General features: G+C 33.4%; 2 protein-coding genes across 2 annotated transcripts; one reads left to right on the forward strand and one right to left on the reverse strand.

The window, feature by feature from the left end:
• Positions 1-354: 354 nt before the first annotated feature.
• Positions 355-7,035, forward strand: LOC143055192 (uncharacterized). Its single transcript, XM_076228331.1, has 4 exons — positions 355-803; positions 2,286-2,441; positions 5,218-6,294; positions 7,003-7,035. The coding sequence occupies exons 1-4, from the start codon at positions 654-656 to the stop codon at positions 7,033-7,035; spliced, it is 1,416 nt and encodes a 471-aa protein (XP_076084446.1). The 5' UTR covers positions 355-653.
• Positions 7,036-9,256: 2,221 nt separating this feature from the next.
• On the reverse strand, positions 9,257-11,098 carry LOC143055061 (P2X purinoceptor 7-like). The gene is made up of 2 exons (XM_076228205.1): positions 10,520-11,098; positions 9,257-9,517 (listed from the first exon to the last, which is right to left on the reverse strand). Exons 1-2 carry the CDS (start codon positions 10,879-10,881, stop codon positions 9,331-9,333), a joined length of 549 nt encoding a protein of 182 aa, XP_076084320.1. The 5' UTR covers positions 10,882-11,098; the 3' UTR covers positions 9,257-9,330.
• Between the last annotated feature and the right edge of the window lie 2,164 nt (positions 11,099-13,262).

The raw sequence follows: 13,262 nt of genomic DNA on the forward strand, positions 1-13,262 counted from the left end.
GCCAGATTTCAAGGTAATACGTCCTATAATTTCTTATGGGTCCTTGATAACAACACGTTAAATATTTCTTTGCGTCCGATATTTTTTTCTTAAAAATCAGGATACATAACGTTAAAACAGTTCATGAACAATTCCTCCTTCTTAAAGGAGAAGGAAACCCAAATTTTTTTTTAGCTCAGTTGAAAGAATTATTGTTAATAATAAGGTTTACTGTTTAAAGTTATTCAAAATTATGCTCAGAAATGTCAAACCCGTTAGTTTGAATATAAAATTTTTAAATTTGCCGCCAATTACTGGATATCGACATTTTGAGGAGCTCTTCTGTATTGGAGAGTACAGAAGTTGAAATTTGCCACGTCATCCCTACTGTTCCGGTCTAACCAGAAGCAACCATATTTATCAAATTTTTCTTTCAACAATACGATATTATGCCGTCTTGTCAAGCTATCAATTGTGTAAATGAATGAGGAAAGTGTGGGAAGAGCTTTTTTGAAATACCAGATCCGTTAAAATCTAGCGAGAAACGTAAACTCTGCAAACTTTGGATAGATCATTTGCGCAATGATAAACTGAAAATCGAAACTTTTGTGTGGAGTAAAGGCAGAGTTGTTTGTGAGGAACATTTTGAACAAGATTGTTTTGAAAGGAATCTGATGGCTGAATCCCTGGGGTTTAAATCTGGAAGACTCACACTGAAGCCTGGAGCAGTTCCAACCTTAGTAAAACCTGGCCCTGGTGTAGCTGATCGTCAAAAGGAAAGGACTTCTACCAAAATATTTCAGGAGAAGAGACGGAAGGCACAGGTAATTATGAGAATTTACTTGTTTTTCTTTCAGTCTTGTTTCTTCACATGCTTATGGTCCTACAGATAAAATATAGCATTATAGGGGAAGGACTATAGTGCACACAGGACACATGAACACATATGTGGAGGATACAAAAAAGGGGGAGGCTGAGTACTGAATTTCTACACTCGGGATGTTGTACTTTAGGGGATATTTGTAAGCATATCACATAATATAACTTTGTAACTGTACATATATATATACACCAATTATGAATTATTTTTTATGACCCAATGATGTCACCTGAAAGTTAAAGAGGGGCGAAAGATACCAAAGGGACATTCAAACTCATAAGTAAAAATAAACTGACAAAGCCATGCCTAAAAAGGAAACAGACAAAGAGTACACTAAACACAACATAGAAAACTAAACGAATCCCACCAAAAAGTGGGGGTGATCTCGTGAAAGGGCAGGGGCGGATCCAGCCATTTTAAAAAGAGGGTTCCTAACCCCAGACAAAAGGGGCGGTTCCAACTATATGTCCCCATTCAAATGCATTGATCGTCCTAAAAAAAGGGGGGTTCCAACCCCCGGACTCCCCCCCCCCTGGATCCGCCATCGAAGTTCACACTTAAAATTTTCATAAAATCCTGTGTCACACACAACACATTATTTTGCGTCTCTTTGACGGACAGAGTGGAGCGGTTATAGACCTGCTTTCCCCGTTGGTGACACAGTTACAAAGATTTCTTAACCCTCTTGCTGCCACACGGACATATGTGTCCATCACTGATAGCTTGCCACACGATCACATATGTCCTTTTAAATGGCAAAATCACTGGTTTTAATTTTTATGATTACAAAGCTGTTTCTGAAATAAACTTCCTCATAAATGATATAAAGTAGAATTTGAATATGTAATGTAGCAATTTCTTAATTTGTGTACTTTTTTAAAACAAATCAAACTGTCTGAATTGTAATTTTAAAGACGTCACATTGTGCATTTTGAATTTTGAAAATGAAACAAAATACTGTGAACGTCCTAAACTACATGTATTGTGGCGTACGTAACGTTGTTTGAAATTTGAATCTGGCAAAAAGAGGGTTAAACACAGAAAAATGTGATGCTGACTATATGTTTACATTCTTTGTTTATTTATGATTCGGTTAAAACTAGCTACATTTTGTAGTTAAGACAGGTTTCACTGTAAAATGCAGTAAACACAACAAGTTTTGGGGCTCACAATATCTACTCAATGCTATGTGAAGCATTGAAACACATTATAAATCAGGTACAATGTATCTTGGTGAAAAAAAATAATTTGTGAAATACATGTGATGCATCTAATTAGCTTTTATTGATTTCTATCATGTTTTGTATGTTAAAAAAAGTTGTTTCATGTACTGTATATAAAGTCTTAAGTGTACACTGCATGAAGTGTTAAGTACAGGAACACTTTTTCTTTATTTTTGTAAAAAAAAGCTTTTTGATTATTTCAGCTCAGAAGTAGTGTAACTGCCTTTGTAAACACCAAGGAAAAAAGTTCCAATAAAAGGACATTGTCAGAAAGTACAGACAGTAAAGCAACAAAACCAAAGAAGTTCAAAAGTTCAACTGCAGTTCATCCTCAACAGTCAGATGATATTTCATTTGAGGTAATTTGTGTATATTTTATTAATATTTTCATCGCGGCCTACTTATCGTCCAACTGGGGTTAGTAGAGTCTGTTGAGTTTACTCGACTGACAATCGAACCCCTCGAGTTTTACCTTTTGAACCTACCCGAGTTAATTCGACATCAACTCTGGGTTGTGGTAGGTTTAGAACAGTTTCAAAAGGGTGTCAAAAATAAAAACAAAGAAGATTATGCTACAATGACAGACTTTGTTTTTAAATGCAGCATAAAAAACGGTTAGTAAAAGAAATTTATTTTTCAACTGTATTTTGTCATTTATAAACATTTTTCATGTGTAAAGACTGTCAGTAATGACTTTGTTTAATAATATAAAAAAAAACTAAATTTGGTTACTTCGTTTAGTTTTCTAAGAATGAAATGAAAATTTATTACGAAAGGTCATATATACGACAACTAATGCAGTAATGGATAGGCTTTTCGTGAATTTATTACTACCGTACATGAAATATGTTGCTAATTTAAATTAAACGCTTGATAAAAATCGAAAATCTACAGACCGGTTCACTGAGTTTCTGTGAAATTTAATGCAGGAACAATTTAAGAAGGGTAAATTCTAATTAGTTCCTGAGTTATGTTATAATTATATATGTACATAGTCGTTAATACAACGAAAATTATTATTTAGCGTCCATTTTTAGAGTTAACTCGATGAGAGTTTTCACTTCGATTCGGTAGAGGTACGCACATGCGCATTAACACTTTGCTACCTGAGTTGGGCGAATCAAAGTAGGCCCTGGACATCTAAATATATCAACCAAGAGCTCCTGTCTCCCTACATGATAAAGGAGATTTATGTTCACAAACTGATTTCAATAATTGTAGAGTCACCTATATGACTAAATAATTAAAATATAATATCGACTCAAAAACAACAGTATTTTTTGTGAGAGGAGGTTAATGAATTATCATAACTTCTTGTGGTAACATGAACATGTAGTCATATACATTTGTACTTGTATATATTTCTGGGTCAAATATCATTTCTTTTAATCATGTTATGTGGCATATATTTAATCATATATGACAGTATACATGTAACAGCAATTGTATTCTGTCTTGTTTCACAATGATTATGATTTTGGCCTATAATTGCTATAAGTACTGATAAATAAAAAAGACAATAAAATATTTGCTACATTTATATGAGTAACATTGCATTATATGTAACTCTGTGAATTATGCCTTTGATACAACAAATCACAAACAGCAATTAATTCAAACCACAAGAATATTCAAATAGCCTAAGATTGTAGGGTAATATAGGTTTATAATATATATCAAATTTAAGGGTAAGGTAGCTTTAGTGATTAAATGTATCTACTGTAACTTCTTACAATGAAGATACATGTAATATATGACATATACATGTATTTTTTAACAGTTAAAAGTCTTCTTCAGGTAATCATGGCTAAGAAAATTTTAATCAGTACATAGTATAAATTAATGTTTCGTGGTCTGCTGAAGCCTGCCTCTGGATGCTGGATTTCTCACGTTGTTGAAGACCCATTGGTGGCATTGAGTTGTTATGTAAATTTTGGTCGGGTTGTTGTCTCTTTGACACATTCTCTGTTTCCATCCTTTATTCTATGTATGTCAATATTGCAGTTTGGCCAAATATTAATATAATATGTATGTTTCCTATTACATGCTGAAAATAAATTTTATCTTAAAAAACTTTTTTACATCGTCATAATCTGGGAAAATCCCATTTCCATTATTATCAAGATTCCTACCAGAATTATGCCATAAAAAACCTGTAATTTAATCATTATAGTTCAGATTCCATAAAATCCAAGAATTAAAATATGATAAAATATTCAATACATAACTGAAAAACACTGATAATTTACTCATGCACTATAGCCATTAGTGAATTCATGTGTTGTTTGGTCCCCCATTGCATATTTTTCTATCTGAATCCTTGCAAGGTTCTCATTTCTGTCAGTTTTCATATTGACCTCAAACTCATTTCATGGGTCAGTGAACAAGGTGAAGTTTTCTAGGTCAAGTCTGTATCTCAGATACTATAAGCAATAGGTTTTTTATATTTGGCATGTTTGGTGTATGGAATGATTGTAAGGTGTACATGTCCAACTGACATGTGTCATCTGGCCTTGAACTTATTGTCATGGTTCATTGCAATTGGTCAATGCTTAATTTCTCTGATTTATACTATTTGTGGTGTATGGAATATTGTATGGTGTGTATGTCTGTCTGGTAGGTGTCAGTTGAACTTTCATGGTTCATTGGTCAAATTTCAATTTCTTTATGAGGTCTGTTTCTGAGATACTTTTAGCAATAGGTTAACTAAATTTGGTGTATGGAATGATTGTATGGCCTACATATAAAAAAGAAGATATGGTATGATTGCCAATGAGACAACTCTCCACAAGAGACCAAAATGACACAGAAATTAACAACCATAGGTCACCGTAAAGCCTTCAACCATGAGCACAGCTCATACCGCATAGTCAGCTATAAAAGGCCCTGAAATGACAATGTAAAACAATTCAAACAAGAAAACTAACAGTCTTATTTATATAAAAAAAGGAAAGAAAAACAAATACAAAATGTATGTAACACATAAACAAACGACAACCACGTACATGTCTGTCTGAAAGAGTTTATCTCACATTGAACTCGTGTAAAAAGTGTGTCAATTCTAGTTTTTCTCTAGGGGGCATTACATGTATGCTGATTAAAAAAAATAACATGATTTTATTTTATTTATTGTAGAATGTTCCTGTTCATGCTGAACAACATGATAAATTACCTTTATTGACCATACCAGAAATTCTTCCTTGTGGACATCCATGTGAAGTATGCAGAAAAATTAAAGGAGATGAAAATGTATTGGTTTTTGATCATAGCTACTCAAAATCTAAAGCAGAGGTAGATACGTCTTCAGAAATTCAACATGCAAGTTCTAGTGAAACACCTGCTAAAAAAGACAAACCAATCTTCATTTCTTCTACTCCTTTAAAAACTGATTTTCAAAAATGTGCAGTAGAACCAATTTTCACTCCTGTACATATTTTGGATGAGTCATTTGTAAGTTTGACACAAGAGGATGATCCAGAAGATGTTGATTACAGTCTAAGTGTTGACCAGGTAGAGTCCGATTCAGACAATTTTGAAAATGACATTTCAACATGCTACACCGAAGAGCAGAAGTTAATCAAAGAAAACAAATTTATTGTATTTGAAAGTGCAATTGACACTTTAATCAACAAATTAAAATGCAACATTTGTGAATGTCCGGTTGATCCAGATGACATTGTTAAAGACTTGACCAATGGAACTGTAATAACCATCACTGCCAATTGTACCAGTGGACACATAGTTGTAAAATGGAGTTCACAACCATTCCTTGGCAAGATGCCAGTTGGAAATTTATTAGTTAGTGCTGCAACATTATTCTGTGGTCAAACATTCAGCCACATATCACAGTTTGCAGAATTTTGTAACTTACAATATATTTCACACACCACCTACAACAAAATTCAAAGACAATATTTAATGCCTGTTGTTCAACACACGTGGTCCTTACTGCAAGAAGTAGAGTTAAAGAAAATCAAAGAACAAAATCGCCAGATACGGCTAGCAGGTGATGGAAGGTGTGATTCACCAGGTTTAAGTGCAAAGTATTGCACTTATTCTCTACTTGATATTGAAACCCAACGCATTATTACATTTGTTGTTGTCAAGGTTACTGAAACTGGGTCATCTTCAAAAATGGAAGTTGTGGTGGCCTGGTGTGCCAGTAATTGTGGTGGAGATAAGGACATTTTGGAAGAAAGCTGGATTTCCATTGTAAATCATACTGTTAATATACATTCTTTTGAGGGCAAATTCTTCAAGCAATGTGCTCACACACCAATTGAACCTGAAGTGTCTGACACTAAAAAATGGCTTGTAAAAGATTCAAAAGCCCATAAGGCATTAAAGGAAGTAGTGTTGGACAAGCGTTTGAGAAAGGACATTCGTCAGCTAAATGAATTTTGTCATACAGGAAATTTAGAAGTTTTTCACAGTCTGTTGCTGAAATATACACCAAAACGCCAGGAATTCGATAATGATCAAATGTGGACACGTACTGCTTTGGCGGTAATTGATCATAATCTTAACCAAAATCGTGGTCAAAAGGTCAACAAAGATGGTGAAAAAGCATACAAATTGGTTTGTCCAAAGGCAACTGGGCAATGGGTGGCAAAGCCAGTGTTTAATAACAAAAATTATCAGTGGGTATTTGCTATGATCGAAAACGTGTTGGTTCAAAAAGAAACAATGACACTGCCAGTAAAGGAAAGGGCACAGGAAGGAAATATTGCTCCTTTGCCTGTTCCCTCAAAATCTGCATTGATTCAGAAACATTTTTCTCGATTTGAAAAATCCAGTTGAATATTTTTCTTGATATAAATATGAAACAACCATTTTAATGGGGGTATTTTTTTGTATCATGCAAGCATCTTTTTTCCTAGCACTGTACATTTGTACAAACATGATAAATTTGTAATTCAGTTCATACATGCAGCATGGTATGAAGTCATATAATGTTCTGGTGAGGGTTTTTTTTTTTGGAATGATTGATTTAATTTTTGGTGTTTTAATGTCACTTTCAACAATGAATAATGAATATTTCAGTTTTATTATGAATATAAGGATTAACTTGACCTCGAGTTTCATACCAGAGGGTTTGGTTAAAGTAATTTGATAATAGATATATACTGTTCATGTACATGATGTATGTTAATGTGATTATAATGATCATTATATACATGTTTTTCTTTAAAAAAATAAATTTATGCCTTCCCAAATGACATACATACATTTTGTACATTTTGTACTTACGAATTTCCATATTTTCTATTTCATTTTGGCTTTATCAAATACTTGCATATAATTTAAGCAGAACATGATTTGCAGTACAGGATGCAACCCTCTGGCGCACCTTGAAAAGTCGTAAGGTTGTAAGTCCCTGGCGTGGATGGAATATGCTCGTAAACTTGGCCTGCTGCAAATCATATCTTGCATATAGTTTGGTTGTTAGGTGAGGGAGGGGGGGGGGAGTTTGATTGTATGTATGTTTTTTGGTGAATTATATCATTAGTATATTCAGTTGTTTTCTTCAATCTCTACACAGTTTAAAGGATAACTACATTTTGTTTATGTAATGATTATGATGATTGTTTGGTGTACATGTAAAAATAAGATTTGTGATTGCCAATGAGACAACTCTCAACCAGAGACTATTTATTGACATAGAAGTTAACTGTAGGTCACCATACAGTCTTTCAACAATGAGCAAAACCCGTAATTGGATCATTGATAATGCTTATTTTATGAGATATTTGTAGTAAAACCTTCATCTTAAAGACTTTAAAATAATTCAAACATTATTTTGATAACAGGCAAGATATTTATTTCAGTGTGTGCACTCATGTTTTACATTCCTGTGTCTGGAACATGATTTTTTTTCCCTGACGGCATTGATTTTAGATTTTTGGTTTGAGATCAGTACCTCAAGACGATGTGTCGTACCGAAAGATGAATACAGTCTTAACTTGTTTTCATGAATGGAGACATGGGTTTTAGACCACTTAATGATAAACTAACAAAAAAACACCTATGAACAACACTGGACAATGTACTGAAAGATGACCTATGACCTAGACATTTAACCTTTCATGTGAAATACAGTCTTTTAACATGGTTTTTGTCGAGCCTGCAACTTTTGTTGCAGAAAGCTCGACATAGGTATAGTGATCCGGCGGCGGCATTAGCTAACTTCTTAAAAGCTTTATATTTTAGAAGGTGGAAGACTTCATACTTTGTATATAGATGCCTCATGTTACGAACTTTCTGTCAGTCACATGTCCAATGTCCTTGACCTCATTTTCATGGTTCAGTGACTACTTGAAAAAAAAGTTAAGATTTTTTGTAATGTTAAATTCTCTCTTATTATAAGTAATAGGATAACTATATTTAGTATGTGCGTACCTTGCAAGGTCCTCATGCCAGTCAGACAGTTTTCACTGGACCTCGACCTCATTTCATGGATCAGTGAACAAGGTTATGTTTTGGTGGTCAAGTCCATATTTCAGATACTATAAGCAGTAGGTCTAGTATATTCGGTGTATGGAAGGACTGTGAGGTGTACATGTCCAACTGGCAGGTGTCATCTGACCTTGACCTCATTTTCATGGTTCAGTGGTTATAGTTAAGTTTTTGTGTTTTGGTATGTTTTTCTTATACTATATGCAATATGTCTACTATATTTGGTGGATGGAATGATTGTAAGGTGTACATGTCTAGCTGACAGGTGTCATCTGACCTTGACCTCATTTTTATGGTTCAGGGGTGAAAGTTAAGTTTTTGAGTTTTTGGTCTTTTTTTCTAATACTATATGCAATAGGTCAACTATATTTGGTGTATGGAAATATTTTATGATCTATATGTCAGTCATGCAGGTTTCATTTGACCTTGACCTCATTGTCATTGCTCAGAGTAATAAAGCTTTATATTTAGGACTCAACATAATATCAATTATAAGTAAAGAAGGCGAGATATTTCAGCGTGTGCACTCTTGTATGAATAGAGACATTGGTTTTAGACCACTAAAAGTAAAAAAACAACTATGAACTACACCAACAAAAGACTACCACTAAACAACAGGCGCCGGACAGGTGCATATAAAATGCAGTAGTTATTAATAATTATTCAAAGGCAACAGTTTATACAAGTTTATATCATTAACAATATATTATTAGCTTCATACAAAACTATCACATTCATGTATAATTTTTGTGTTTCTTTGCAAATCCTTTGTCATTATGATTTTAAAACATTTCAACAAAACAGTTCTCTCACATCTATAGCAGCTTGAAATCCTGTATAATCATTGTTGTTCTCTGGGAAGGAATCTCTAATGTCTTTGACAACACAAGAAGGAATTACCACCCTTCTTCCTTTTCCAAGTTTTTCTCCTTTGAGCATCCAACAAATGAATTGTCTGTAAGCAACAAGACGGGATTGTCTGTAATAAAATATACAAATGAAAATGAAAGCATCAAATATATGATAGATTTTGGAAAAAATGGATTTATCCAAATTTCAACAGAACTGACAATAATGCATGTAGTTTAATTTGTTTCACATGGTCACCAAAGATGAGAAAAAGGTATATATAGTAACCACTTTACTCCATCTGTCATTCTATCTGTCCAAAAGACATTGGGCATTAATTATGAAAAAGTCTCCCAACATTGAGCATTTGACGACTAGGCAAACAGCAGTCCTCAAAATAAAACATTGAAAACAAGACTGCGACCAGAAACCACTTAACTCGGGAAAGGCAGGCTGATTCTGCTCAAGAGGTGATGCTTGATATATGTCTTATATATATTAGTACAAATTTGTTGATTTCAGGAAGTCATATTCAAAGAAGAATAGAAAGGGATTGTCGTTATGACATTCAAAAATACATTTTATTAATTTCTGTGTCATTTTGGTCTCTTGTGGAGAGTTGTCTCATGGCAGTCATACAGCATCTTTTTTATATAGTATCATTCCACTTAAAGACACTCGAAAAATCGGAGCAAATATTATATTTTCTTTTCAATAGAATGAAAGTTATGCTGACATTAATAATAGTCACATTCGGTGTATACAGTTCCAAGTACAGTTGACCCACTCTGACTCATGGTTACTGTTAAAGTTTGCATTTGGTGGTGAAAAAAAACCAAAAAAAACTAGATTTTTTGGTAATTCACTTTTTTTTTTCTCATAGTGAGAGAACAATTTCAATTTATAGTATGCAGTGTTCAAACTCATTATTAATCGACGTGTACTTAATGGGAAATGACAATATTAAAATTTTTGAAGGACCACCTCCCCCCACCCCCCCACCCCAATATTTTTTAAATAAATTGTCTCTGTGTCTATTATTTGTGCAGACAACCAGATATAAGTTAGTTTGAAAGGAATCCTTTTTATTTAATTCTGGTTAATAAAACTTTTAAAATGTCCAAAAATTCACCTGTTGCTCAATTCTTCCGGCGCTCGGCCTTGCTGTCCCTTGTACATCATCATCTGAATGTAAGCCAGTGCTAATACATCGGAATTTAAAATTAAGGTGTCATAACTATGGTGCATGGTAATGCAGTTGTGGTCTTTCAAGCTCGGTAGCACCAAATCTGATACCCTACAACAAACATTTTCTTCAAGGGACGGCATTTCCTGACAGTTCCCACACTCGTACCATTCATCCAATGTCTGAACTACAGCTTCAGAAGATGCTAATGCAGCTCTATTTCGATCTTCAAGTTCTTGAACAGTGAGCTCAGGTTCGAAATTGTAAGCAACAAGACCCATCTGATTTTGGATACGTCCGTTTTCCATCGCGGTACGTGTGTAAATAGAATTAGTTTTGCAAAGTTTCAGATGCTGGAACAGGTAAACCGGAACCGTAGGAGTGACGTCAGGGCTAAAACAATAATGGCTGCCTACATGGAGGCGGGAATTTCAAAATTGATAATTGTAAAGTATTGATTTATTTCATAACGGTACACTTTTTTAACACAAACGTTGTTAAAAATATATTTATATAATAATTTTCTATTAATTTATCCAAATTTTATTTTTTGGTTTCCTTCTCCTTTAAGCCATCGTTAACTTTACCGGAACGATGGGGTTAAACTTTTTTTTACAAATTTTATAAATTTTATTTAAAAGTAGAATGTAGTATTTGACGAGAGTTTATCGACCTAACCCATGATAAAAAAAAATCTTATATTAAAGAAAATAAATCGCAATCAGGAAACATATATATTGAATTTCATTGAAACACGCAATTTAGTTGTACGATATATCTCATTCAGGGTAGACGTATAGGAAAGTATTGTATTACTTGTATATCTTATAAAATCGGCACGTATTAAATAAACTGATCAAGAATTACAATAACAAAAGCAAATATAGTTAAACAAATATCCAAATGTCGTTCAAAAGTGGAAGAAATGTAACATCAAATGTATCATCTTTGTTGTGTGAATCATACATAATAAACAAACAATGTTCGAGTAGTAATACCCACATAAAGGAGAAGATCAAATACATTCGACGCAACAGTACTGATTAACAAATTTTCTACGGATGGTAGTTAATAAAACAAATTCACAATAAAAGTAGAATTACAGTACTACCAGCATTTTTTTATTTAGCAATTTAAATTGTTATTGTTTTTTAATTCCTTTGATCTAATTTTGCTTCTTTTGTGAACTAATTTCATTTTTGTTATGCGAAGATCTAAGGCGCATAGATCATCATCAATAAGCTCGATGACTTTTCATCTTAGACTGCCTCATCAATCTAAAAGATATTTGAAGGTATTTTGGGGGAATTTTCCAGTTTTAAAAATCTTTTCTGCTTTGTCTTCAAATCGCTTTATTAAATATTGTAATGAGCGTTAATTATGAGTTGTACCTAAATGCATGTCAATCCTGATAATTGTAAGGTGTTTCATAGTTACATGTAAATCATCTTAGATACCAGGATAGGAATTTTGTTTTTGTGCAAGACGTGCGTTTCGTCTACAAAAGACTCAAAAGCGACGCTCGATATGCTCGAATAAAAACATGTTAAAAAGCCCAAATAAAGAACGAAGTTGAAGAGCAAAAATTATTAAAAGTTTTGTCAAATACGACTTAGATTATCTATACCTGAAGTAGAAAGGCCTAAGTATTTAAAAAATTCAAAGTTTTGTCAACAGTTAATCTATAATTATGACCATATCAATGATAATTCATGTTACGATGGATAAAACGTGCAATTTTTTGTCAACTAGGCTTCATACTTTTATCAACGCTTTTCTGGTGTTGAAACAATGTTTTGGAATTTACAGTAAGTTAAAAATACTATTCGATATACGCAACAGTAGTTTACTGATTTTCAATATAATTAGTCGATAAAGAAGACCACACAAAGTTAGGATCATTTGCCGTTCGACGATATGTATAATCAAAAATCCAAATTTTGTCAATATAAAGGAACAATGAACAACTGTCATATAAGGGGAAGAAATAATTAATCACAAATCATTTAATTTGGAAATGAATATACCGAATATTCCTATTTTGGATGCCACATATGGAGCATTAAATGCCTACCCTTCTGGAGCACCTGAGATCAACCCCAGTTTTGGTCGGGTTCGTATTGTTTAGTACTTAGTTTTCTGTGTTGTGTCTTGTGTACTAATATTTGTTTGTTTGTCTTTCCTATTTTAGGTATGGCGTTGGCAGTTTGTTTTCATTCTATGATAGTAGTTATCAAAGGTACCAGGATAATAATTTAGAACGCCAGATGTGCGTTTCGTCTACACAAGACTCATCAGTGACGCTCATATCAAAACATTTTTAAAACCAAACAAGTAAAAAGTTGAAGAGCATTAGGATCCCAAATTCCAAAATGTTGTGCCAAATAATGCTAAGGTAACTTATGCCTGTGATAAAAAAATCCGGTAAGGGCCGATTTTTGCCTCAAATTTCAGGTTCATTTATCGAAAGATTTTGAACACTATTTAAACAGTTTAATGTCTATTTCAGTTGATTCAATTAGTTAGTGTGAAAGTTTTTAACTGATGTAGTCATTGAATACGCTCTGATTTAAGCTTAAATCAAATACCAAATATCTACACGAATGCGGCCATTTCCATTTAAGACGGAAACCGTCTAAAATTTAACTTAAATGCTAAAATTGTGAAGATTTCAGTAATTTAACGACTT

The sequence above is a fragment of the Mytilus galloprovincialis genome, chromosome 12 (genome assembly GCF_965363235.1).
Source record: "Mytilus galloprovincialis chromosome 12, xbMytGall1.hap1.1, whole genome shotgun sequence".
Taxonomy (NCBI): domain Eukaryota; kingdom Metazoa; phylum Mollusca; class Bivalvia; order Mytilida; family Mytilidae; genus Mytilus; species Mytilus galloprovincialis.

Coding starts and splice junctions, on each gene's coding strand:
- LOC143055061 (XM_076228205.1), bottom strand. CDS start 10,881: ATGGAAAACGGACGTATCCAAAATCAGATGGGTCTTGTTGCTTACAAT. Junction 9,518..10,519: donor CCGGAAGAATTGAGCAACAG/GTGAATTTTTGG, acceptor ATTTTATTACAG/ACAATCCCGTCTTGTTGCTT.
- LOC143055192 (XM_076228331.1), top strand. CDS start 654: ATGGCTGAATCCCTGGGGTTTAAATCTGGAAGACTCACACTGAAGCCT. Junction 2,442..5,217: donor CAGATGATATTTCATTTGAG/GTAATTTGTGTA, acceptor TATTTATTGTAG/AATGTTCCTGTTCATGCTGA. Junction 6,295..7,002: donor AAGAAAGCTGGATTTCCATT/GTAAATCATACT, acceptor TTTGTAATTCAG/TTCATACATGCAGCATGGTA.